Below are 27,833 nucleotides of genomic sequence, written 5' to 3'. Positions count from 1 at the left end.
GCACACTTTAGTTACCAGTTAAGATGGATATCCGAGGTGCTGTAGATGCTGCTGTCCCAACAAATATCATTGCTGCCAAAGCTGCTGAAGTTCGGGCAAACAAAGTAAACTGGCAGTCGTACCTCCAGTAAGTAAAAGCTTTCCACAGTTCTGTTCTTTTTTTTCCTTCCCTCTTCAGTGTTAAACTTTCTATGATTTTGGGTTACATTGGATGTTAGGATACAGTGTCAAACAGTCTTTCTTGGTCCCGTGAAAATAGCTGGAGAAAGTCTGCATGAAATGGAAATGGTTCTTATAGAGAAAAGGAACTCTACTTCTGAATGCTGTGAAATAATGTGAGTTTGCACAAATGTGTGGTACAACCGTCCTTTTCTCCCCCTCTTTGTCATTCAAACACCATTCTCAATTTTATCTGTATTGGATGAGTACTCATGTAAAGAAAGTTTACAGCAACCGTTGTCTTATATGTGGGTGTGTTATCTCTCTTGCTGCAGTACCTTAAATGTGAGTACAAACTGGATGGGTAGTCCATGAAAATAAGCTGTAACTCAACTAAAGGAAGAGTTGGGCTGGAGACCAAATGAAACAAGTAGATCAGGGAGTAGGTTTAAACAAATACTGAAGTGTTTGTGGGGAGAGCTGTGCTGCCATTTCAGGTAAGCTCAGAGTTGACTTCGGAAGGTATTAGGGTGGGTTGACCCTGACTGGACCCCAGGTGCCCACCAAAGCCTCTCCATCACTTCCCCTCCTCAACTGGGCAGAGGAGAGAAGGTACAACGAAAGGCTGTAGGTCGAGATAAAGACAGGGACGTCATTCAGCAATTACTGTCGTGAGCAAAACAGACTCAACTCGAGGAAGTTAGTTTAATTTATTACTAAGCAAATCAGAAATAAAACCAAGTCTTAAACACCTACCCCCCACCCCTCCCTTCTTCCTGGTCTAACTTTACCTCCTGAATTGCCCTTCCTCCCCAACTCCCTGCCAGTGGCACGGGGGATGGCGGTTGTGGTCAGTACATCACAGATGGTTTTTGCTGCTCCTTCCTGCTCCGGGGCGGACTCCTCAACCCCTCCCTTCTTCCTGGTCTAACTTTACCTCCTGAATTGCCCTTCCTCCCCAACTCCCTGCCAGTGGCACGGGGGATGGCGGTTGTGGTCAGTACATCACAGATGGTTTTTGCTGCTCCTTCCTGCTCAGGGGAGGACTCCTCACACTCTTCCCCTGTTCCAGGTGGGGTCCCTCCTACAGGATTTAGTCCTCAGCGAACCTCTCCAACCTGAGTCCTTCCCATGGGCTGTGGTCCTTAACAGACCGATCCGTCATGGGTCTTGCCAGGAACCTGCTCCATGGTGTTGCATGCATCCAAAGCAGGGTGCATCCACCTGCCCTGCTGTGGGGTCCTTCATGACTGCAGTGGATCTGCTCCACCGTTAACCTCCACGGGCTGCAAGTGAACAGCCTGCCTCACCATAGTCTTCACCACGGACTGAAGGGCAATTTCTGCTCTGATGCCTGGAGCACTTCTCCCCCTTGTTCTTCACTGACCTGGGTGACTGCAGAGTTCTTTCATGTATTCTCACTCCTCCTTCCAACTGCAACTGCTGTTGCACAGCAACTTTTTCCCTATGTTAAATATGTTGCGGAGGGGTGCTGATGGCTCAGCCTTGGCCACTGGCGGCTCTGTCTTGGAGCCATCTGGCATTGGTTTTGTGGGCCATGGGGGAAGTTTCTAGCACTTTGTCCCAGAAGCCACCTCTGTAGCTCCCCTCACTAGCAAAATCTTGCGATGTAAACCCAATACAATAATGGCACTGGGAGTAACAAGAGAAATATTGTCCAGAGAGCATACAGGGACAATGCTAACATGGTGCAGTCTTACTAGTGACTACCTGCTTTGCCCTGTGCTACGTAGCTCAGTCTTGCCTATTCTATCCATTCGGTTGTGTTATTTTTTTTTTTCTCCTTGTGGTTGTATACTTGTACGGCAAACCAGATTAAGGAACTGGTCTGATGAGGAAACTTCCTTTTTCTCGCCAGTTTTTCAGACAGATCAGTTACTGGCTCAGAGTGACATTACAGTGGCTTTGCAGACAGGAGAGCGAGGTTGGTGTGGTAACTTGACAGTGGCAGCTACCAAGTATTTGCCAATCTAAATGGGTTGTGCTGTTACTGTGTGCCCTGTTTTCCATCTGATAGGAAGCGTGTCTGGAGGAAGCCTGGGCAGCTCCTCCTGTGCTCTTCTAGCAGCAAGTGAGCAGCTACTTTGGTTCTGTTTGGCAAGGAGCTGTATTTTGAGTACATTTAGTATTAATGGCTTGACTGTGCTTTATGTGGTCTACCATTTATAATTTTCCTTCTTTCTTGGGGCTCTCTCTCTGGTGCTGAGTAAGGATGGGGGAATTTTGTTTATGTGTCAGCAAACTTTTACATAACTTCTTTAACCAGGAGGCAGGGTTAATGGTGGTTCTGATCCTAGATGTAGAATTTGACTGTCTTGTTCTGGAATCCATGGAAGAAGAATGTACTAGTTATTTCCTCTCTTCGATGGGTCAGCCAGGTTTTGGAGGCTACTGTAGTAGCCTAGTGTTAGTAATCCTGTTGTGACACTGTTCAATGCCTGGTGTCAATGACAGTGTGTCCTGTTTATTATTGCTCTGAAATAAATGTAATCTTTGTCTCTTGTATTTACTGATAACAGCCTGGCTGTCTGGCTAAGGCAGCTTCAAGGATGAATTTGAGTGTTGCCAGAGGGAGTGTGGAGCATCACGGAGGTAACTTGGCTGAGGAGTTTCATTATCAATAGTTATTGGAAAACACCAGCAGAAGTTTTGGTGCCTCTAAAGAGGGAATGAAATTATACCTGGTTTTGGTCATGTCCTTTTTACAATGGACAGAATTGGCCATGATGGTGTCGTTGAGGATTTGTGGAGGAGTCAGTGTAGCTACACTGACCCATTTCTGGAATGAAGCACGTTGTTAGTGAGTGAAAACTGCTTCTGCTGCACCTGTTAGAGACAGGTCAGAGTGGTTTGTTCTAGTCTGTAGAGCAGAAGGGAGACGGGGTGCTGGTGACTTTGAAGGACACTTCTCTTGCGTTCTTTTGAGCCTCTTGCACATTTGGTATGGCAAGCTTGCGTCTAATATATGGAGACATACTTCAAGTCTTCAGGCACTTTTGTGTTAGAGGAAAGACTTTTATGTTCACCCCAAGTTAACACATCAACTCAGGCATGACATAATTTGTGTTCCTTAACCTATAGATGTATTTATGTAGTTGGGGTTAAAGAACGTCACAAGACTTCTGATGGAAGTTTTTTTTTTTAAATCTGTCTGTGACAGTTGTATGTGTCTAAAGACGCTTTCAAGACTGGATCAGTCACAACAGTGCTGGATCCCATAGGAAGGCTTTCTGAGATTCTGTTCTGCCCTCTCTGTTCTTCAGGGCACAAGTAAAATAGCTTGTAAGAGCTGGTTAGACTCTAGTAGCCTGACTTCTCTTCCAGAGTCAGTTCAAGCTAAAGATTAACTGGCAGATTGTTTATTCCTTCTCTGGAGATTATAACTGTAAACTAAATGTTGAACTGCGCTGACACACAACTGCTGACTGATGTTTTCTGTGTATGCTGTTGGCACAAAAGTGAAATATTTAGGTACAACAGCTGTACCTGTCACCTGCTTGCCACTGTTTGCTGCTTGCCTCAAAATTAGGCTGTGGAAAAAGGGTATTTCTTTTTTTAATACTAAAATTTATACTGTTTGCATTGAATTCCGGGCAGGGTCTGTTACAGAGAAGAAAGGAGCAAAACTTGGAACAGTGGTAGGTGATGTGTAGGTGTAGCTGCCTTCCAGGCCATTAGTTCTGTACAGACTTTCCTGCCTTTGGATCTTGGGACTTGCAGTAGTTGAGGTGTTGATGCCCACTGCTAGTTGAAAATACTGTGGGTTGCTGTTGTGTACTGTGTGGTTGCTTTCAGCATTTGCCTCAGGGTGACAGGATGCCTTTGGAGGGTGTGTTGGCTTGCTTGAAGCAAGTTTGGATTTGCTTTCTAAGGGTAGGAAATGAGTTCTGTGGAAGATTAATTTGTTTCAGAGTTTAACTTGCATCTTACACCATTGTGCATTTGACACCACTTCATATTTGACCAGGTGAGATACCTGATGGCTAATTTGTACTTGGCTTCCCATGGTCGTCAAGTGCTTTACGTGCATGTTTGAATTCTGGTGCTAAAATATCTATTTTAGCTTCCTGGGGGTGGGGGAACCTTTTAAAGCAGATTAAATATCTGGACCTTAAAAGCAAACATTTTTTTAGAAGAAAAAGAAGTTAACTGACCTGCATCATGTGGGGCTTTTTTGTTTGTTTACTTTTTAAATTTGGTCCAGTCTTGTACATTTACTGTTTTAATTTTGTAATTAATTGTTGAGCAGTTGGATCAAATGAATGTCCTTTAGGTACGTGCAAAGTCCTGTGGATATCTGGATGAAAGAAATGATGTCTTAACATGATGGCTTCATGTTTGCTGCAGATGCAGTAGGGTTTTTTTTTTTAAAAAAACAAGCAAGCAAACTACAACAAACCCCCCTAAAATTAAAAACCAACCAAACCTCCCCATCCCCTGGAATGACTTTTGTTAAATCATTCAAACAAAAAAGGAACAAGAGTTGCTGGAGGAAATGCATAATAAAAAAGGAATCACAAGTTTCTGAATCATCTTTGAGAGACCAAGAGGTTTTAAGAATGATGGTCTTACAAACTGCTGCTTTCTAAATCTTACCCAGCTTCAGTTTACTCTCCTGTAGCCAGTGCTCAAGCAGTATCTCAAGCACAGAGCTTTAAAACACGGTTACAGGACTTCTGGTCTAAACCTGCTATACCCAGATGGTGGAAGCTCAGTCCAAGTGAATCTCATCTGTCAACAGAAGACTGTAGATAAATCCTGAAAAATAAGAAGTTAAATGGCTGTTAGGAGGGATGGAGGGAAGCTTTGGTTACTGGCATTGTTTGCTTAAAGGTGCTGGGAAATTCCCGTCTCTTGGAGGAGCGTATGAGGAAAATGTGGTAATAGCATCATGGTAGCTGGTACTCGCTGCCTGAGGCTGCTCTGCATTTTTTTGGGGGGGGTTTTCCCCTCCCCACTGGTTGCTTAGGTTTATTACTTAATCAGTCATTTCAGTTTTAAAATGAGATGAATGGAAATGGATTCATTTGAAATGACTAAACCTATTAATCAGGTGTATGAGCCCCCTGATAAAATAACAACTTGATTACAAAATATTTTGTAAAAATGTAGGTTGGGAAATTTTTGTGAATGACACTTACGAAGCAAGAAAAAATAAACCCTACCATCTCTTCCTCTCAAGGCGATATCAATCTCTGTACCTTTTCCTTTTTTCCTTTTTTATCCTGTGGTCTATGGCAGGATGAAAGCTAAAGCTTGAAGAGGCCTGGCTATAAAGAATCATCTCTCTTCCTGGGCTGAGGCTTTTTCAAGCATTAGCTGAAAATTAAAGAGTTTGCCTTACGTCATTTTTGAAGTGCTTCCTAAATGGCAATGTTCTTATAAACAAGCTCATCTGGTTACTCTTGTATCAAAATCATCCTGCAGTCCCTAGCTTGGCCAGGGTTGTTTGAAGGAGGAGAGGCTTCTAGTTATGGGTCATTAAGCCCAGTATTTGTGGCAGATAAATTGTCCTCATCTTTCAGCAACTACTCAAATCCATCCTTAATGCACAAGAGAGAACACTTGTCACTCTGAAAGGCGTGTGGTAGCAGCATGGTCATCACTGGTAATTACTACTTCATCTCTAATTAGTTCAAGTTTTAGTAGAAGCTAGTCCAGGATTACCACCAGCTTTGAGTCTTCCATCTTCAAGTTTTAACCGCTTTTCCTCGGTGTACATGAGGATATTTCTTACAAAGGAGCTGCAATACAGGAATAGTGCACGTGGCACCGGACTACTTAGGTTCTTTGTTTTAAATGGGTAAAAGATGGCTCTGTGGTGAGGCCATCCTAAAGACATAACCATTCAAGTAAGAGAAAAGATAAAAACCCATTGTGGGTCTTATTTCTGTTTCAAGAATTCAGGTAAGCCAATTAAAAAAGCAAACATTTCCTGTAAGTTTACGAGGATTTTAATGGAACCTTTAGTCATGGAACATCTGGAAGCTGACACAGAACGTGGAAAACATGGATTGAAAGAATTTGTGCTACTTTGCTTTGCAAAGTGGAAGAGGCGTTTGACTCAGTGGAAATGTAAGAGGAGAGGAATACTGGAAATAACTGAGAGAGCAATGTCTGATATTTTCATCCCCTGTGACTTCCGTATTGATGATGTGCACAGTTTTCTTTTTTCCTCAAGCACCCCTGGTATTAACTAGTAAAGCTGGTCACCTATTAAAGTCTTGCATATTTTCAGGACTACTTGATTTAAAAGCTGTTTTCTCATCTGAAGAGTGTCTGACTCCACTATTTTGACAAGTTTATTTGTTGTGGTGGTAACTTTTATATTATAACAGAAATCCCCAATGTTCTGCCAACTCTTCAGCTGAGTCAACAGATAGCACTGATGATGGCAGTAACCCCTTGACCATAAAGTTAAAGAGAAGATCAAGTAGAGGTCTGTTACTTTATAGGTATCCACAGCAGTTGACTGTATCAAGACCGTTTGGTTGAGTGCGCTTGTGTAACAGTTTTTAAACTGCCAGGGAAAGCTGAAACGTTGTAATTAGTGAAAACTAAAATACATTAGGAACCACAGACCCTGAGTGGTGTAGGAGGAGGGGGAATGGGAGTTGCGGTCAGTTCCTAAAGCTTCGTCTCGGCTGCTCCTTCTTTCTCACACTGTTCCTCTGCTCCAGCCTGGAGTCCCACCCATGGGATATGGTCCTTCAACTACTCCAGCATGAGTCCTTTCTGCATGATACAGTCCTTCAGGAATGGACTGTTCCAGCATAGGTCCCCCATGCGGTTGCAGGTCCTGCAAGAAAACCTGCTTCAGTGTGGGCTTCTCTCCATAGGGCCATGGCTCCTGCCAGGAGCCTGCTCTGGTGTAGGCTTTCCATGGGCTGCAGCTTCTTATAGGGCATATCCACCTGCTCTGGCGTGGAGTCCTCTGGGGGCTGCAGGGGTACAGCCAGCTTCACCGGGGGCTGCAGGGGTACAGCCAGCTTCACCGGGGGCTGCAGGACAATCTCTGCTCTGGCACCTGGAGCACCTACTCCCCTTCTTTCTTCATTGACCTTTCTGTCTGTAGAGCTTTCTCTCACACGTTCTCAGTTCTTTCTCCTGGTTGCTGTTGCACTGTGGTTTTTACTCCAAGTGTGTTATCCCAGAGGTGCTGCCATGGTCACTGAGTGGCTCAGCTCTGGCCAGTAGCAGGTCCATCCTGGAGCTTGTTGGCTTTGGCTCTGGCTCACGTGGGGGCTGTTTCTGGTGTCTTGTCATAGAAACTGCCCCTACAGCCCCTCTGGTACTAAAACCCTGCCAATATAAACTCATTGTTTGTAATAATAACTTACCGTTCATGTTACTCACGGTTTCATATTTTGCTTTTCAGAGGGCAGATGATTTCAGGTGAAGACTGTGAATTTATTCAAAGATTTGAACAGAAAAGAAATCCAGAAGAAAAGCAGGAGTTGTTGCAAACAGAAGGCAATCAAGTAACTTTCCTTTCTTTTAATGATCTGTCTCTTGGGGAGGAGCATGGAAGGAAATTTTCATACCAACTCTATTTTACTGTTGGCTGTATACAGTTAAGATGTTATGGAAGAAGCATAAAACTTGTTATTATGACTCTTTTCTTCCTCCATATAGGCTGGACATTCTTTTGAAAGAATTTGGTGAAGATTATATGCCACTGTATAATTGTGGTGTAGCAGTTCAGAGTTCCGTTTATTCTTTCAGTTTTAGTTGACTGTGGTGAAGGGGAAGGAAGAAGTGTAAAAAGCGGTGGGGTGGCTGTTTCAGCCTGTTATATCTGTTGCTGAAATTGTAGAGTTGTTCAGGACGCAGAAAAGCTCAAATATGAACAAAGATTTGTCTACAAGGTATAGGAAATGAACAGGTAAGCATGGCCTGTTTTCCGTCCCTCCCATTCAAGTCGCTGAAACCACGTCTGAGTTTGTTGCTGTTTTGCCAATCTACTTGGTTCTTCTCCTCACTGCTGTAAAAAAGGATGCTGGAGGAGATTCTTCTCATCAGGCTTTGAACAAAGCACCTTGCTGACTTCCACTAGCGAGTACTTATTTCATTTGAAAGCCATAAAACAATTTGTAAAGGGCAACGTTCAATGTTACAGAAAATTTTCTTTGTAATATAATGTCAGATGTATTCATCTCTCACTGCAGTTGAATAAGACGTTGGATGCTCAATGCTTATGTAAGACTTTGCTGTGAATTAATGAGCTCCTCTTTTATATTATCAAAAGGAAGGAAGACAATTGCTAGTATTAATTTTAATATCTCTTTTATTTTTCTAGTGTGCTAAAACATTTATAAACTTGATGACTCATATCTCCAAGGAACAGACGGTTCAGTACATTCTGACTATGGTTGACGATATGCTGCAAGTAGGTCAATAACCTCTTGTTTAAGTATTTAAACGCATGCTTGAATGTTCCCTTACCTGAAGAGACCTGAATTAGGCTGTTTATCATGCTGTATTAAAAATATTCTTTTAAATTTTCAGATCTTGTTTTCAGAAATTAAATGTAGACCCAAAGTTACATGGCTAACTTAGTCTTATATTAATATATATGAGTTCATATTCTGGAAATAAAACATACCTGTATGCTTGTATGTTGGCTCCTGACCATGTCTGATGCAAAACTTGGATGTTAAAGGATGATTTTGTGACATCAGCTCTTTCCATTTGTGTAGAAAGGATATGACTTCTCACTTGAAGTTGTTGAAGCTTTTCCTATGAAGGTATTCATTTGGCGACCCGTGTCAGGAAGCTTCAGGTTTCCAACACAAGTTAGGCTGTTTAGGGCAACACTTTCTGAAATTCTGCATGGTTTAATGATAGAACAGGAACTTCTCATGCAATGAAGTGTACAGCTCTTTGTAGCCGTGGGAAACAGTGATATGTGAGAGCAGGCTATGAAATTTGGTGTCAGGACTGCTGTGCTGACTGGGACAAGTCAAGAGGAGACTTCACTCGATTAGTTAATCCCATTTTTTTAATTTCTTTGCTCTCTAGTAGACTAAAAGTGTCTTTAAGAGTCTCACCAGAGCAATGTAACAAGATGGGTTGAGTTGTGTGAGGTTTTCTCTTGGTATTCATGTAGAATATCTGGCTGTTTGACAGTTTCACTGCTGCTATTTTATGTTGTATTTAATACAAGGGTACAGCAAAATGTGATTGGAGCTAACGGTTTAGGGCAATGCCCTAGGAGGTAGAACCATGTGAGTTCCTGTTCCAGCTCTGAGCATTCAGTGTTGTCAAAAGGCAGGTTAAAGCCAGTATGTATAATAGGGGCATTATGGTGTTCTTTCAGGTGCCTGTCTGTATGTTGGAGTCCTGAGCGACTGCCCAGACTGCTAGAATACTACCTGGTGGTGGCAGTTTATTCATGCTTATCTGCGGCTTTGTCACCCTTAACACGCTTCCTCGTTTCTATAGATTTACTTTTTTCCAAGTGTGACACAAATACCAAGAAGCAGAGAAGACAAAATGGAGCCTGAGTGTCATTCCTTGATTAGGACACTGCGCTGGGAGTACCTTGTTTTGGTTTATGTGTTTCATAACAAACTTTGTCTTTGTGTGAGAACTCTGTTTATTATGGCTACTTTTGTGAGGAACAGGTCTTATTTCTTGTGCGAGACATATCAGTGGCCACAGAAGTAATAATTTCACTTGCTCGTCTTTGGGACTTTTGTGAGTGTTAGCAGGTCGTGTTTCGCTGTCATGCTTTGATGTCAGCACATAGTCTAGAGCTACAGCATGCTATAGATGATAAAATCCCCTGTGCTGTGGAATTAATAACCCCACAGGTAAAGGCTTTCACTGGCCTGTCCTCAAACAATTGCATTAGTTCTAGGTGGTCGCAGAAAGTAGTTTTGAGTTCTCTTATTTTCCATATTGGTCCTGTCATGTGTTTCTAGATTAATGTGTTTTTTTTTTTTTTCTCCTGACACTGACGTTTCTGTATCCAGGGCCTTACTCTGCCACAGAAGTGGCATGTGTAGAATTCTTAAACATAATGACTTTACATTGTTTGAGCTAGATAGATGGATACAGGAAAATAGAGATGTTGGTGCACCGTGTGTATTTGCTTTTGAAACTGGACGCCTTTTTCACGTTTGAAATTCCGCTTTTGTGTCTGAAAGGCCGCACTGTCTTCTGCAGCGTTCCGTGTGATTGTTCAGGGATATCTTGCTGTTGGTGTAGAGGGCTTGTGTGCAGGTATCTGCATGGCGTCATGCCAGGGCTTCCTAACCCCCACGTCTCCACTAGGCAATGCTGAAACAGGACTTCCCTTTTCTTGTGGTCACATGCAGGTGGTAGAAAAGTGCCATCAGTGATGTCTTATGGACCCTTGGTCATATGTTTTCAAGGTGTAAAGGTGCTTGTCAGAAAGCAGCGTATGTCCTCTGCTAGGTCTGCAGGTTGCCTGAGATAAGAGCTGAATCAGCTGCAGCCTCATCTGGGAGAGAAGAGCTCGCTTTGCGTTGCGAGGAATGGAGAGGCACGACTAGTTTAGGTCTCCAAAGTGTCACCTGTAGAACACGCAGCCAGGTTGAACAACAGGCTTTTGTGTGGAAGTAGCAGTGTGTGGAAAGCTTTGTAGGGACTGTATTCGAGCATAATTGATTGGATGAAGAGTTAGTGGTCTGGAAAATGACAGTATTTAGCTTGTCTCCGCTTGCTTGATCAGAAGGATCCATCCATTTTTACTGAAGCAAGGGTTGGAGTACAGAGATATAACTAGGGTTCCAAAGTTTGTTTCCCTCCACCCCAAATGTGACCTTCGTGTTGGGGTGCTGAAATGAACCGTATCCACAAGTAACCGTTAAACTGCAAGATTTCCATGGGCTGCCACAAGCTGGGATATATAATGTTTGCCAACACAATGAGGAGGAGATAACTGCTTTATGTTGAATGCTCTTACAAGTCTGTCATCTTTTCCCCCCTCCCAATTTCTACAGGAAAACCATCAGCGTGTTTCTATCTTCTTTGATTATGCAAAACGTGGTAAAAACACTGCGTGGTCCTATTTTCTGCCGATGTTGAATCGACAAGATCTTTTTACTGTGCATATGGTAAGTTTTAAATGAACCCGTCTCTGAAGATGGCAGAGAAGAATCCTGGGTTTGTTTTTCTTGAGATTTTGGAGTTTGAAGCTAAGCTACTGCCTGGACTGGAAAGTTTTTTTCTCTCTGCCAAGATGAGTCATTTTTAATACAAGCTTCACTTGACCATGTTTTAGGAAGAGAATTTACCTTGCTTATTGGCATTGTTTTTTCCAGATCAGAGTGGATTTTAAAGGCTCAAAAGCAAAGATTTTAGAATTAAGCAAGCACAGTAAGACGTACCTTACTCGGGTGTGTTTTTGTCGCATATTCAGGTCTGTGTTTGTCACAACTGCCCGTCAATGCTCCTCATGCTGTACTAATACTAGAATTTAAGTTCTTGTCCGGTGAAAGGGAAATACCTTATTCTCTCATATGCTCCAATTACTGCTTAAAGTGGCTTGTGAGCATACCAGGGAAGAAATAATGTCAGCTGTTGTGGTGGGTTGACCCTGGCTGACAGGAAAGCTCCCACCCAGTTGCTTGCATAGTCCTCTGCAGTGGGACTGGGGAGAGAATCAGGAGGCCAGAAATGAGAAAACTCCTGGGTCATGATAAAGACAGTTTTATAAATCAACCCAAACAAAATCCAATGAAAAGTGCTGCAAAAGCAGTCACCCAGCAGCAGCAGATTGATGCCCAGCCAGGGTATCTCTTTGGTCAGCTGTCCTGGCTGCGACCCCTCCTAGCCTCTTGGCCACTCCTCCCAGCCTAATCGCTGGAAGTGTAGAGTGGGAAACAAGTCCTGGATGTTGTGCAAGTGCTCCTCAGCAGCAGCTAAAACACTGACATGTTGTCAACACTGCTTTGGTCACCAGTCTAAACCACGGCATCATATAGGCTGCTCTGAAGAACATTAAGTCCATCCCAGCCAAACCTAGTCCGGCCATGTATGTTATAGAATCTGCTGTGGCTCAAACGACACCACCACATACCTGGCCTGTGTTTTGCCGTGGTGGCAGCACTGGCACAAGGAATTCCAGACAGGTCCTGCCATTTGCCCTTAGGTGTGGCCAGTGCAACTGCGTTTGGGGCTGTGCTGTGACCAGGCCTATGAGCTGGCCTGTTTTCAAGAAAAATGTCACCCTTGATTGTTTTTAATCTGACTAATTCACTGCATGGCCAAGGAATGAGGTTATTTGGTGCAGCTGAAGGAGAAAGCTGTTGGGGTCTCTTTGGGGTGTTCTTGTCGGTGGGTTTTTTGTGGCAGTATTTGGCAGTCATCTTGGCTGCTGAAGACCCATCTTTCAAAACTGCAGCCTGAGCAAGCTCAGACAGTAGTGACTTCTCAAGTGTGCAGGTAAAGCGTACCTTTTAGTCCGTCTCTGTGTGAACTGATTAGTCTTCCTGGAATGGTGGCCTTCAAATGTATAGTATAGAATTTTTTGTCCAGTATTTTTCTGCTCGCAGATTGGTTAGTCAGATACTATTTTCTTTAGGTGCTGCAAAAAATATACAAGTAACTTTACAAGTCACAGAGACCGTGATGTAAAACCACTTTAAAACACTAAGTTTGCTCCCTTATAATGCCTTTTAGTACTCTTCTCTTTTTTTACCTCCTCTTACTAGGCACATTGGAAGACTTTTGATGCCACATCGTTGCATCTATATAGATAAAAATACTAGTCCTCTGCATCCAGGCTCTTATTCTGCTGGACATGACTGGTCTCGTGCTTGGGGACCAGGCAGCAGTTTTAACTCAGGAGCGTGATAAGCTAGAGATCTAATCTCATGCTTTAAAGCTGAAGGGATTTTGTGGGTTAGTTGGCTACCTTCAGAAGTGGGTTTGATGCACTTCAGTGTTACAGACTTGAGGTGTGAAGAGTTCCCTGTGTGAAGAATGGGTAGATTTCTGTGAGAGGTCCTCTTTTTCCTGAACCTGGTTTCCAGAGCTTATAGAACTTCTCACTGCATCCTGGAATTGCTGGGATAAAGATCTGTTTATTGCGTTCTTTTACAGGCAGCAAGAATTATTGCCAAACTGGCTGCATGGGGGAAGGAACTTATGGAAGGCAGTGACTTGAACTACTATTTCAACTGGATTAAAACTCAGCTCAGTTCACAGGTAAAAAGCTATTTCTGTTTAAACGTTGCAGTGACTTTGGAAACTTTTTTCAAGAATAAATACATGTGCAAAGGAGGTGTACTTTTCGTTTTCTTTTTTAAAATGAAGTTTTAGTCATTTTTAAACCTAAATATCCTTTATTCAACCACATAGTTTTTAACTTAACGCTTTGTATTTTCTCCTCTAGTCCTTGAAATGTAAAATGAAAAATAAGACTTTTTGCCTTTTCTGTTGGTTAACACTGATTTTTCTTCTAATCGCTGAGGAAACACATGATGAGGGATTTTCGTCTGCCTGTATTGTTAGTGTCTCAGTGCTTTTTACTGGGAAGAAGAATCCCACGGCAGCAGGAAGAGCCTATCAAAACTTATTTCCAGTTTACTGTAGTACAGAGCTTTTATTTTTAATCCTGTATCTTCAAACTAAATAAATCCTGACTTGTTTGACAGGGTTGTGTTTTGTTTTGGTTTTTTTTTTTTATGGCATTAGCTAAGTATGAGCTGCTTACTGCTGGCTTATCCCTCAAAGAGGAATCATTCTTCTGTGCATTCATTTCTGGAGATGTTTCCCCTCTATCCTTATCACAACCCGGTGATTTGCTTTTTTCTAAGATAGTGTTGTAGCAGAAGTGGATTCTGGAGAGCAGAGAAACATTCACTAGGTTTAGTAATGGTATATTTTTCATAGTTTTCCAAACTGGGTTTTTAAAAAGGAGTTTTACTTTTTTCTCTTGAGGAATCTTAGTTCTCTTTCAAGAGAATGGCTTTCAAATTATAAAGGTCTGGAGTAAACCCACATTTTAACTGACTAACTAAAATCTTGATATAAGAGAATCAGCTTTAAGATCGTTCTATGTATGTGTGGGGGGAAAAAATACAGTATATTATCTTTAAGATACTTTTCTTGCTTAATGTATTATTAATCTTTTTATGACTAGAGAGAGTGGTGAATTGTAAGAAACTTGGTAAAAACTGTTCTGTAAGTGTGAAGGGCAGCTCTGATTTTAAACTTTATTTTTTTTCTAGAAGCTCCGTGGTGCAGGTGGTTCTGTGGAAGCAGGAACAGTCTCCACAAGTGATGTGAGTATAGTTTTGAAATCTGTCAGTTTGCTGTTTTGAGCAGGTTGTATCCACTCCTCAGATTAAGGTATGGAGCTGTTCTGGTGTCAGTAGTAGAAAGTACTTGGAATTGGAACTGTTTGGCAGTGGAGTGCCAGGTGATGGCGCCAAGAAACAAAAGTATTGTTAAAGCTGCTTTCACCGAAAAGGCTGTCAGTGGAAGTATGTGTTTTACCAGCTGGTTTGGGTTGTTAAAACTGTAGATGGATCTAGCATTCTCTTTAAAACCTGGAAAAAAGTTAATGTGAACAATACTGTTTAGCACTGATCTACCGGCCTTGTAGAAGAAACTGGAGATGAAGAAGCTTTTGGCTTTTGTGATGTGCAGAACTGAAAGTGCGTGTCAGATATTAAAACTAGCCTTACCCCTCAACCTCTGTAGCACGAAATCACAAGAGCCCTTTAAAAGCTGTCAGCTTTTCGTCTTTGAATAGCTTGAATTCAGGGGAAATGGGTTGTCCCTTTTGGATCAGTATTTATTTACAGAGAATTCCATGTTACTGTAATGGCTGTTGAGCTTGGAGATGAACTGTAGCAAACACAAGTGATCCCCCAACTGGATTTTCTGTTTTGTGGTAGCACACTGAGTCGGTTTGTTGTAGCTTTTGAATGTCAAGTAGAATTCAGTTTGGTTTGGCCTTTTGTTCCTTTTGCAACCTGAAAGTGTTTTTCAGAAGACTTAGATGGAGCTGGAATTTGTTTTTCTTCTAAATGTAGTCATTGCTTAAAGCATCCTCTTCCTGTAGAGAAAAGCCTTTTAGATTAGCACCTGTCTGGGTCTTTTAAAATAGAAAAAATGCAAGACTCTTATGCATGACTGTGGATAGGGGTTAAAATTATGGCCAGAGCGTAGAAACTGAAGTAATTCAGTATTTCTTGTGCTGTTCTGTGTGCTCTACTATTAGGTTTTGCTGGGCTGACAGCCCTTGGTCAGGGAGCTTTGAAAGAGTAAACCGTTCGAGAGCACACACCGCTGCTCGTTTTGGAGCCGTGAGCTCTTCTAAGTGGCTTAGACCTTTGTATTCGTTGTACTGTAGCACTGCATGGAGGTACCGTACTGCTGCAGGGTCCCAAAGCAGCAGAACTGGTGGTGCAGGTATGTTCTAGGATGATTAAGTTGGGTAAGTATTATCTTGACTTTGTTAGTGTTTTGACTTCAGATGTAGCTTGTGCAGGATTTCCAAGCAGGTCCTAATAACAAGTGTAGTGTTTTGCACGGGAGATGAGGGCTGGGATTTATGATGAAATCCCAATTAAATTAGTGTTGGGAGAGAACGCTTTTACGACACACCGACACCCTCTTTAAAAAGAAAACTCCAAGCGTATTAGAAGGTAGGTTAGTGATGCAGATAAATTAATATGTTATTTGGGGTGGGAGGGCTGCTGTGTGTATGGCAGTTTTATTTGCAAGGTGAGTGAGCAAGTACACACCTCGCGAGAGGCATATTCCGTTCAATTATTTGGGCCTAGATGTTCAGGTTTTACATAAAGGTCTCAATCTCTGAGTCACAGAACTAATATGTTTTTATTTTAAATTCTGTCTATTGTCTCGCTCTTTTTACTTCATATGGGATTGCTGACTACTTCTATCCATAAATGTTTGAAAGGTTTGACCTTGTATTATGCGAATGATCCACCGTGAGACTTTCAAGAGACTTAGTAAAGAAAAAGCCTTACAGGAAAAAACCCTTGATGTTTTATCAGCAACATATCTGAGTATTACTGAAGGTAATGCCTGAAGTGGAGCAAAAGAGAAACAAAAGCCACTTCTGTTGTACCTGGAGATCTTTACAATGGTTGACCAAAACCCATTTTTGAACAGCAGCCCGTCACCTGAGCAGTGCACATAAAATACATGCTTTTAGAGCTGAAAAGCTGTTTAATGATTCTGTTGTGACTGTTCTTATAGGAGTTTGAATGAAAATAGAATTCAGCGGTGCAACTGTCAGTGTTTTCCTGATGGGGAAGTTTTAGTCTTAGCATGATACTGCGCTAAGCTTTTAATGAGAAGAACTAAAAATTAAAATGCAAAGCTAAACTTTGAGGATGATTTTGGATACTCATGTTTCTGAGGGTGTGTTTTTGTATAAGCATCCATCTTGTTATGATAAGCGTGGTACTTACTGTGTGGCACATCTAGGAAAATAGACAACTCTAATGACACCACTGCTGCGACCTCTAGCAAACTTGATAACCAAATAATGCGAGTTGAAGTTTGCCAGTTGAAGGCTAGTGTGGAAAACTGCACTTCGGCACTTGGTACCTGACTCTCCTTGTAAGAAGTGATGTGTTCTTCTTTCCACCCAGAGTTCCCAGTATGTACAATGTGTTGCTGGATGTCTGCAGCTGATGCTCAGGGTCAATGAATATCGCTTCGCGTGGGTAGAGGCAGATGGAGTGAATTGGTGAGCATTTATTTCCATTTATATGGGTATACTTGGGCTTACAAGAGCATGTTCCCCAGTAACCTCTTCTGGAGTAGAACTCTTGCAAAAGACAGCTGCTCTGTTGGAGTACAAAAGCCATTTATTTCCAACATTAATACAGTCAGACAGACAAATTGAACTTGCGGATATAGGTGCCAGTGTTGAGGCTTCATGCTACTTTACCCTTCATGAAGAACTGCTTGAGTAAACATCCAAGGGGAATACAACCATTTGTCTTAGCTGAAGATGCTCTCTTTCATTTAATTTTATTAAGGACTAACCAAGTGCGTTTTTGATAATCTTCCTTGTCTTTCGGTTTGGACTTAGTCTGTAAAATGTTAGTGAAAGGAGAAACGTGTTTTAGAGCTAAGCTCAACTTTTTTTTTCTACATATGGCTTCAAGTAGGTAATTCTTTTATCCAGATTCTCTTCATAAATAGCCTTGCACGAGGCTAGGATGTTGTCATGCACCTTAGGTAAAAAATGCTTGCCTGTAAATGTCTTTCTGCCCTGCCTGCCTCTCTTGGATGGTGGCTACACTATCCGCACTTTAAGAAAAATATATCCTTGTTCTCTGAAGTGGAGAAAAGTCAAAGTTGCCAGTGGAGCAAGAGTGCAAAGCTGTGTGCCTGTGAAAGATGATACTATTGAAATTTTTCACCAAGGAAGCTGTGTGATAAACTTGTAAAGCGTTACAGTGAGCCTGTGTTTCACCAAGTTTGGGTTTGTCAGTTTTGATAGCAGTGGTGGTGAAAGTTGTTTGAGATTTTGGATCTTGTTATTGATTTTTTTTTTTTTTAAATTGGGTTAGCTTTTTTCTTCATAGACTTGTAAAGTGCTTCAGCTGAACAAAGCTTCTGCATGATTTCTTGGGGATCTTGTGATACTATTTCTGCTCTAGTGGTGCTTTGTATAGCTGTGATGTGTTATAAGCTGTTTTCTGAGAACTCCGTTGTTAAATAACAGCTACTTCAGCTCATTTTGGACACTGCTGTGGAGAGATACAATTAAGGAAACAAGTGCAATTAGTGTAGATTTTGTTCTGTTTCCTCTTCCTTACTTAACTCTGAAGGAGTAGCTGATGGCAGATCATGCTCTAAATGTGTCACTAGACAAAGAGTTTTGTCTTGGTTTACTTGAAGGTGGACACCACGTCAGTTCACGTGGCGTGGGGAAAAGCTGCAGATCATGCTCTAAATGTGTCACTAGACAAAGAGTTTTGTCTTGGTTTACTTGAAGGTGGACACAGCACCACGTCAGTTCACGTGGGGAAAAGCTGCTTCATGGCTGTAGGGCTAAGGAGGGAACAACTCTCTCTTCAAAAGATGGCTTTCTGTACAATGATCAGTACTGGTGCAGGACACTGAAGGGTGTGGTGTGTACTCATCCTCAGCAGCTCTTTCCAATGAGTTCCTGTTAACCATTCCTCTTAATGTTTTGGGGTGGAGCAGTACATTCTCTGCAGTCAGTATTTAAACAAATTTATACTGTGTTAATTTTTCAGTATCATGGGTGTCTTGAGCAACAAATGCGGCTTCCAACTCCAGTATCAGATGATTTTCTGTGTGTGGCTGCTGGCATTTAGCCCTCAAATGTGTGAATATCTCCGTCGGTATAATATTGTTCCAGTGCTGTCAGATATTCTCCAGGAATCTGTCAAAGAGAAAGTAACTAGAATCATCCTGGCAGCATTTCGGGTAAGTGTCTGCTGACTGCAGTTGCACTGTGCTTCTCTCTCAAATGAATAGATCTCGGATGTTGCTGATGGACTTGCTAGGCTTTATCAGTACCCTGGATTGAAAGCTTAGTTCTCCTCTTGTTTTTGAGCTAAATTTTGCAGTAGGAAATAGGCATGCTATTACAGGTAATAGATATCTGCTATTCAATGTTGTCTTAAAATAAGGTTAGCTAAAAAAACCCCATATATTCACATGGACGGTAGTGATTTCCTGTCTTTAGTTCAAGATTCTTTTTTCTGCCTGTACTAGTGTAAAACAGTGCAGTTACTAATACCTGATAAATGTTGCTTTATGAAGCTTTAATGAAAAATATTATTAAATATGTATCTGTTTGTCCAACTAACTGACTTGGAAATTATCTACTAGTCCAAAATTTTTTTCTTGGTGGCTCTGTCAAGATGAATGACAGGGTCTGAATCTGTAAGAGTTATTAGTTCACTTACTATGACCATGTTACCTGAAAATCACTGGTCCTATTTAAGATAATTTGGAATAACTGAGCACTGAGGCTTGATGTTTTCATTGTGAGAGTAGGGTTTGTGCTCATGGGTGCTAATTGTGCCTGTTCTACTGTGTAGAACGCTGTAGGTGTGCTTTAGGATCTTAATGTTAGGATTAAGCAGGGATGTAGAGCAAAACAGCTTGGAAAGAAGAGAAAAGAGTTGGAGGGCTCAGCAGTCTATATCCAATTTCTTCCAATTCTGAGGTCATAAAAAGCAGGAGAAATAATTGCTAGCTCTTAATTTAGTGTATTTTGTAAGAGGAGACTAAAATGAAGCCAAGTTCTCTTATTCTTTCTAAGCTTTTATTAAGATGGGTCTGTAACAGGCTTCGGGGAAATTAACTTTGCTGTTTTCCTTCTCCAGCAGTAAAGACTAGTGTTGGCATGAAAATGAGATTATCAACTGGCGGCCAGGAAATGATAGATTAGGAATTAGACATTAGAGCTGCAAGTTCTGAAGCAAAATGAAAATAGGTAGCAGAGGAAAAATAGCCCATTTCCTGTGTGAGAGGCTGCAGTGTCAGCTTATGGAGGAAAAGAAATAACAGATGAATTGCATAAAGGGCTAGGCTGGATGATTCCCCACGCCATCCCTACCGCATTACCGAGGGTATGCCGTGAGTCCGGAAAACTGGCGTACGTCTTCTCTACTACCCAGTTTCTCTCTGTGACCTGTTTCATCTTTGGCAAGTTAATTGCCTGAAGTATATGATTTTTCCTCTGTAAAGCAACAGGTATTGGGTACTTTTGTCTGCTTCGAATTAATTACTTTCTACCTATTAAAATCAATTTTTCCTCATTTTTCATACTTTTATTGTCTTCTATGTCTATTTCCTGCCTGTAACTCATTTTGTACCCTAAGATTTTTTTTAAGCACTGATTAGTTTACTGATCCACTCTGTTCAGTTCTGTGCTCCTGTCTGTACTTCCTAACACGTCCTGTCAATTCGACCATAAAAAGCTTGAATCTTTCCCTGTGGTGTGAGATGGGCAATAATATTTGAGGTAGCTTCCACATCTGGTGTGATATCTTAGAAACCTTAAGCGTAATGGTTCTTGAACATGAATGAGGGTGATGCGGTCAAATTCCTTCTGTATGGTTTCACAGCTTGTTTCTGGTAGCTATTAAGGCTTATTTATACGAACACGTGTTCAGTTTGTTAAGCACTTTGTCTTTTTTATGGAATTCATGTTTTCGGCTTTATCAAAAAAAGTGCAGGTGGTGCACTCAGAGCACAAATGTTATGAATAAATGACGTTGGAACCTGACTATTACATGCTGTGCTTGTAATCCCAGTCTTACCAACAAGCTTCTGTGTGAATAAAAATGTCTGGTTGGAGTACTCCCAAATTCAGAAGAACTGATCTAATCCAGATGGTACCTCTCGAGCTGGACAGATGACTTCAGGTTGTTTTCTGGGTTTTTTGGTGGTTTTTTAAGGCTTTTCTCCTTTACCCTACTGCTGCACAGAAACAAAAAATGATATCCCAAACCTCTGCCATGTGGGATTATAAGACTGCCTTTTCTCTTTGGATAGTCTTTGTAGGCAGCCCTGTTTGATGTGGAAAATTCTGAAAGCAGGTGAATTAATACTTTCTAGGATTGAAGGTAGCACACCATCTAGGAGGAGAAAGGTCTCAGTGACCTCAGCTTGAATGTGGCGGTGGTTTTGCTTCTCAGCACAAACAATTGCAGACAGAGCTGCTTTTCTTTTTAAGTTCCTCTTCATCTGCTGTAGTGACAGATACGAATACTCCTCTTGCGTACTAAAGGTCAGTCTTAGGCAATTTATGACACTAATTGCAGGTGTTAAGCAGCCGCTGTGTGGCAGATTCATACTTCTTTGAGGAGATTATTTTGGGAAGTGGTCAGTTCTGTCACTTACTAAATGAAAGTGCCAAGAAGAATTTCTTAAACGTACCACTTCGTTTCACAGTAGTCTGTTCTTAAACAAAATAAATGAATTTTTACTTCCCTAGAATTTGTTAGAGAAATCTACTGAGAGAGAAACTCGCCAAGAATATGCTCTTGCCATGATTCAGTGTAAAGTCTTAAAGCAGCTGGAGAACTTGGATCAGCAAAAATATGATGATGAAGATATAAGTGAAGATATCAAATTTCTACTGGACAAGCTTGGTGAGAGCGTGCAGGACCTTAGGTATGCTTTGCTGTGTGAACTTAAATGCAGTTATACAAACATTGGTAAAACTTTTTTAAGACTCGATAATAGACAGAATTACGATCTGTAAATGCTAGTTGAGGTAGAGTGTGCACAGATGCTAGTTGTATATAAAAGTTTCCTATTCTAAGGCTGAATAGGAAATAAATCTTTACTTTTGGATATGCAATCTTTGATAAATTGTTACAGCACTGCAGAGGGATCTTACAGGAGTTCTGGTCTAAGCTGAAGACGACCTGATTTAGTTTGCTCTCCAAATTAACTCAGAGTTTTGCTCTTGTGCATAAATGGAGCTGCCTGTTGCAGTTCACATCAAAGGTTTAACTGGATGAAAGACAGGGGCTGGCATCCTTGGTTGGGGAAATTAAACCCTAGAAAACAGTCAGACCAGCCAATTAAATTCCCAAATGCTGTGGTTGTGTGGCTTGGGTTTTTCATCTTTCTTTTTCTTCAGAAATTGTGTTCTGGGTGGGGGCGGAGGGGTATGTTTGAAAACAGGTTTTTCTCTTGCTTTTCGTGACTTTTCTTATTTTTAAAGTGTTGAACTGAGACAGGCAGTAGGCCCCATGCTCTGCAGAGAGCTGGCTTCCAAACATGTCATAACAAGTTGTGCTCCAGCTTTTTCTGGATAGAGAGAGGCTTTAGGCATGTGGTTCAAACTGTTCATAGAGGCTTAGTCAGTATTTAATTTAAGTCTTCTGCGTTGCAGCTCCTTCGATGAGTACAGTTCTGAGCTCAAGTCAGGAAGGCTGGAGTGGAGTCCTGTGCACAAGTCTGAGAAGTTTTGGCGGGAGAACGCTGTAAGACTGAATGAGAAGAACTATGAACTGCTCAAGTAAGTTTTCACACTTCAATGGATCTTGAGTCACATTCTCTAATATATTCTGTTTAACTGAACCTAATACAAGTTTAACATTTCGACACAAGGTAATGTCTAGAATGAAAGCAAGTCAGATCATCTTGCTGTTTTTAGAATGTTTGGTCATTACTCGTGGATGGTTCGTCTTGCTCAAAAGCGGATTTGTTTATTTGCTTTTGCTGGTCAGAATGTATTGATGGTGGAGGGAATATGTCTAGCTTAACCTGCATGCAAAGTTGTGTCGTTGACTCCGTTCATGCTATCGCTTGTCTTAGTTTTTTTTTGTTGGTTGTTGTTGCTGATCTGAGTAATGAACTCCTGTCTTTGAATAGCCAGGGATTGAAAGTTGTGGTACTATTCCATGGAAAATCTGACTTGCTGCATTACATTACACTCTGTTTTGTCTTGGGACTGTGTTTGGTGTACAGAAACTGTTAGATATAAGTGAAGCTGAAGCTCATCTTTCCTCCTGGAGTCAAGGATTTATTTGCTGGCTTCTGAAAGTATGAACTCAAAAGATGTTTGGATCTTAAATAGCTTGTTGGAGTTCTTAGTTGTTTAACTGCATTGTCATCAACTGGTAATACAGAACAGAAATCAGCAGGCTGAGTGGAGCATCTGAGGTATTAGAAGGCATGGCAAGAGCAAGATCCTGAGCTTTGTGTGCATTTCAGTCTGTCCTGAAACCTCACCAAATCAAGCCTATAAATGACGGTGTAACATTGTTCTGCATAAAATTCTACCCTTTTTGTCCTCCTATCCCCCACTGAGCAAAGCTACTGTTGTAAGGTGAGGAGATAGTTGGGGAAAGGCTGAAAGGCTTGTGATACCCTTCCTGTGTCATGAGTAATGTAGCCTCATTGCTTTCTGAACCCTAGTGCAGGATCCCAAGCGCCAGAGCTGGGAACAGCAGGCAAGTGTGACTGGTGCCTGTATAACAGAAGCAGCAGCATCTGGTGGCCTTCTGTAGGCTTTGTGTGTGTTTATCAGTCCTGTTCCAGTTTATAAATATTTATACATTTGGTTAATACTGCTTATCTTGAACTCAGAAAAAAATATTTTTCAAACCTTGGTTATAGGTATTTGTAGGTGCAATTTGCTAAACTAATTGTAGAGAATGCTTTTAATAATCCTGTTAATTAGGGCAGGATCTTTGTGGTTTTAAGCGCAACTGCATGTTTGGAAAAAGTTCTATTGTAGCTTTGCTGTTTGGGTGACTTGTAAAGCATTTTTATTGTTACAGGCTTTGTTATTTTAAGTTATCAGTGATTTAAAGAAACAACGATGAAGAAAACCCAAACCAAACCCCTAACCCAAAACTTGGGACTTGATTGTTTGAAATCTTTTCTTAGAATCCTGACAAAACTCCTGGAGGTCTCTGATGACCCGCAAGTGCTGGCTGTAGCTGCTCATGATGTGGGAGAATACGTGAGACACTATCCCCGTGGGAAACGGTAAGAAAAGTGCCAATGCATTGTCATTCAAGAGACTAACAGGAGTATGTACTTTGCCTGTGGCTTTTTTGCTTATTTGTATTAAAATATGCTACGTAGGGATTGCAGGTTATGCTTAAGTTTAATTCACTGGGAAGGGGAGAAAACACAAACTAGATCAGATGAAAAAATGTAAACTAGATCTTTGACTTAATATATTTCAGCGAAGGTAGCCTATGGCTAAAGAAGTCTTGGATACGCTGTTTAGACTAAAGCAGAAGACGTGCATCAGAGGAAATTAGAAGATCTACTAAGAATTTTATCAACATATGATTTTTACCCTCTATTATGACTACTGGAGAATAATTGACTGACAGTAGGGATGGACTATTTCACAATGCCTAAGTCTATTTTGTGACTTAAGTCTACTGAGGCAAGACAAACAATTGCTGTTGTAATTTCGATTAGCACAGATTCAGGTGTCACGCTCATTAGTCACCCAAAGGGACAGATGGCTTAATTTTTGTAGCAAAGAAGTGGTTGGTTTCTGCATAGGGTTTGATGGGGAAGATCAGAATGGTCTCTGGTCTTGTTGATAATTTCATGAACACTTCTTGTGCAGACTGCTACCTTGACAGTAGTAGAATCATGAACAACAGACTGCAACTTCATGTCATTTGTACAGTAGAAAGATTTGTTCACTCTAGAAAGACTCGGAGCCCTTGCAGATTTTGTAAGCAACTTGAACTGAAGGTATTTTTAGGTTATTAGAACAAATCAACTCTTTCTAGATCTGAGAAAGGCCAGAGAGGTATTTGGTGTGTACCACTTGTACTAGAGCAGTGTCGTGTATTTGATATTTGGCTCTTGTGTCTCCCAAAAGACATTTACTACATCTGGTATCGTGAGGAGAGGCAAGATACTCTTTACGGTGGAAACTCATACTGCTGCCTCAAGTGGCAAAGCTGAAGGACTAATACTGGTTGCTCCTGCCTTGAGCTGCCCTTCGTCTGAAATAACTTTTGTAGGCATTTGCCGTAATCTTTCAGAGGCTTGCACACAGCTGCTGAAACGTGATGTAATGCTTGGGGTGGCATGGCCATGGAGTTGCTGGCTCAAAGCTGCAAAGTAGCTATTAGTGGCTGTATAGGACATGTATCTCTCTGTCTGAGGTTGAGAACACAGCTCTGCTCAGCTCCCAGGCTGTTAAGCCTGTTCAGAAGTACATCAGTCCTCTAAAGGAGTGGTCATCAGCAAAGAAGAGTGTCACAGATACTCTTCCAACCCACATTCTTCTATCACGGTCTAATCTTTTAGCTGCTGTCTGCTTGCGGACTTGGCTTATTTAGCTTTCTGTTCTGAGGGACAAACTACAGAGCCTCAGTCCCTTTCCTTTAAAGAATTTACTTTGTAAGCCAGTTTATTCTTACGAACTATGACTTCAGCAATTTTAGGAGTAAAAGCTTAAGATACTCAAGGACCGTGTGTCAGTTCCCACGTAACAGTCCATCTCCTAGCGTGATGTTTTTTGATACAGTCGTTTATTGCTCCCACGCCTGGTTGGCATTTCACACTCTCATTGCATGACTCACTTTGGATGCTGTTCGTTGGCTTAGAAGAATTAAGAGCATTCAAACATGTTAAATACTTTTAAGTGCTTATCCTCAACTCTTAACTGGATCGTCCTTCAGCCTTTGAAGGTTTCAGAGGCAAATTAGAACGTAAAACTTCTTGAGCTTACATGGCGCGCACAGCGAGATCTAGTTCTGGGTAACTTTTCCATTTGCCTGACAGAAGAAAATGTTTGTTAAACTAAATGCTGCATTTTGGCTTGGCTGTTTGCTAATGTTGTCAGTTTAAATAATTTCAACTTGCCTTCAAAACTGCACATTGTGGACCAAATTCTTAAGGCAATAGCACCATGGGCTTCTGATGATACTCGTTAATGTGCCTTTTCTGACAGCGTAATGGCAGAAATCAAGTACAGCTCTGGTGTTTCCGGTCACTGGAAAGAAATACAGGCTAAATGTCACTGTCCAGTACAGCTTCCATGTGGTTCAAGGATGACTGCAATGCGAGATCAACGCTTTCAATTACCTGAATGCTGTGAACATGGGTTTTGTTTTGCATGTACCAGACAGTGATGGCTAAAGCCGTTCCCTTCCTTAGCTCATGATTCAAAGGCAGCTTAACTGCATTCCTTTTTTCACCGTGGCCTGCTTTTAGATAGGTAGTGTAGATTTTATATTAGTAATTTCTGCTATAACTGTTAAACTGCTCTCATTTGTCGTCATCTTCTGTTTCCTTTCTTCCTTTCATTGGGCCACCTTAAAATCTGGCTCTTCATCATCCAGAAACATGTTTGAATTGCCACAGTCTCAGCTCACCACACTGTCATTATGGGGAACAGTCCCTGCAGAAGATGCACAGATACTGTAACTGGCCCCCTAGGCTCTTACTGCTGTAAAACATGCAGAGGTTGAGGAGAGGGAAAACAGGACAAAGAGGAGTGTTTTGAGCAGATTTGGAACTAGAAGGAAGGGAATTCACTGTGGACCTTCCTCACAGTCACTTTTTGGTCTCTAACACGTGGCAGGGAAGAGGTTTGTACTGGTAGGCAGCCTTATACAAGAACGGTAACGCCGGTCTTTGACTCTTCATATTCTTGGCCGTAATTTCAGCTACATACTGTCATCTCAAATACTCTACTACCATTTGTGATTGTAGGATTTTAACTTTTCATTTTGAGTTTTGCACGCTCTTAGTGTAACGAAGCGTTTGAGTTTAATGCCCGTTTTACCCCCTTTCAGTTCCTGAAAATGCAGTGTTTAAGTCAGTCCTGTAACTAAGAAACGTTTCTTGTTTCATAGTCTTGCCTCTGTTTCCAGTGGTTTTATATTTAATTCATGATAAAAAAATGTGAGGCAGCCTAAGGCAGGCATAAAGGTTGTTTCTGAATCTGTTACATTACTAATAACTTCTTGAATTCTGGGGAAGGATTTTCCAGCTTAAAACAATTCTACTTTTCTGAATGTACTGCTGTTGCGTACAGGAACATCTTTAAATGTTTGAACATCGCTGGGAATTAATATTTCCTCTGGCCTCCGGGATGGTTTTGACTGAGGTATAAAAATTAAATGGGAAATTATATTTTTTGTCTTCAGGCTCTGTTTTTATACCTGTTCTACAGTTGCAAGTCGAGTAATCAGTTTACACACTCCTTGCAAATTCCTTTCAGACTTCCGTTGCTGTGATGGACCAAAATGCTGCAGGTAGAGCGTCATCTGGGTGGTGACACTTCCTCAGGTTTTAAGTGTGGTGCCTTTCATTTTTTTAAAAGAAATTATGTATTCATGATGTGATACACAAGGGTTCATCGGTATTTCGTGGGGGATTTGGTATAGCTATTAAAAAGCTGTGGCTGACCAGGCTGGTCAAGGCTGTGGTGAAAGATGCAGCTCAAGCATATTGTTTTTCTGGAAGTGGTAACTTAGCCAGTTCTGCCCCTTGCGTAAGAATAGCTGTGGCTCTAGGACAGATGGAAGGTCAAAAAGCACTATGAGGAAGACCAGGTGGGTGGTTTAATAGCTGTTGGTGGGATTACAAGCATTTTTTTTCTGGATTAGGCAGTGATGGATTGGATTGAGGCTTTATTCTTGCAAAAAATGGTGTGACATGGTTATCAGTTTATGAAAGGGAGGGCACTATCCCCTCCTAAATAACTGATAGTGTTGTACCCTGCCAACCCTCTCAAACCAATGTTTAAGTTCTTTGGCAAGATGGGTGAGGAAAATTACCCTTTCTGAAAAGGGTCCTTATTTGGTTTATTTAAAAATTTATAGAAGTAGTGGGTAGAAAACAGGAGTCGAGTACAAACACTTTCTGATGTTGTGAATTTTTTTTTTAAAAAGTAGGTAGTATGAGAGACCTGCAGTAACATGTCAAATAAGATGTGTATGTTAGGAGATAAATACTTCTAATAAAATAAATGTTACATGACTTAGACTTAACCTCCTGATGCCTTGAACATGAAGTGTTTGATTAGGATGGCTACCCAGAAGCTGAAGCAATGTCAAAACCCCCACTGCCCTCCTCTCTTTCAGAGTGATTGAACAGCTTGGTGGCAAGCAGCTGGTAATGAACCACATGCATCATGAGGACCAACAAGTTCGTTATAACGCACTACTGGCCGTGCAGAAGCTGATGGTTCACAACTG

General features: G+C 41.4%; 1 protein-coding gene across 1 annotated transcript; it reads left to right on the top strand.

Annotated features, from left to right (window-relative positions):
* On the top strand, positions 1 to 27,833 carry ATP6V1H (ATPase, H+ transporting, lysosomal 50/57kDa, V1 subunit H; the record flags this gene model as incomplete). Its single annotated transcript, XM_010143259.1, has 12 exons — positions 1 to 127; positions 7,559 to 7,661; positions 8,480 to 8,569; positions 11,151 to 11,264; positions 13,255 to 13,359; positions 14,385 to 14,438; positions 16,785 to 16,882; positions 18,408 to 18,600; positions 21,125 to 21,303; positions 22,034 to 22,159; positions 23,536 to 23,637; positions 27,720 to 27,833. Coding segments are annotated over exons 1-12 (1,382 nt in total), but the record flags the coding sequence as incomplete, so codon positions are not given.

Source organism: Buceros rhinoceros, unplaced genomic scaffold (genome assembly GCF_000710305.1).
Source record: "Buceros rhinoceros silvestris isolate BGI_N320 unplaced genomic scaffold, ASM71030v1 scaffold14149, whole genome shotgun sequence".
In the NCBI taxonomy this organism is placed as follows: Eukaryota; Metazoa; Chordata; class Aves; order Bucerotiformes; family Bucerotidae; genus Buceros; species Buceros rhinoceros.
This window is presented reverse-complemented; position numbering and strand designations above follow the sequence as displayed.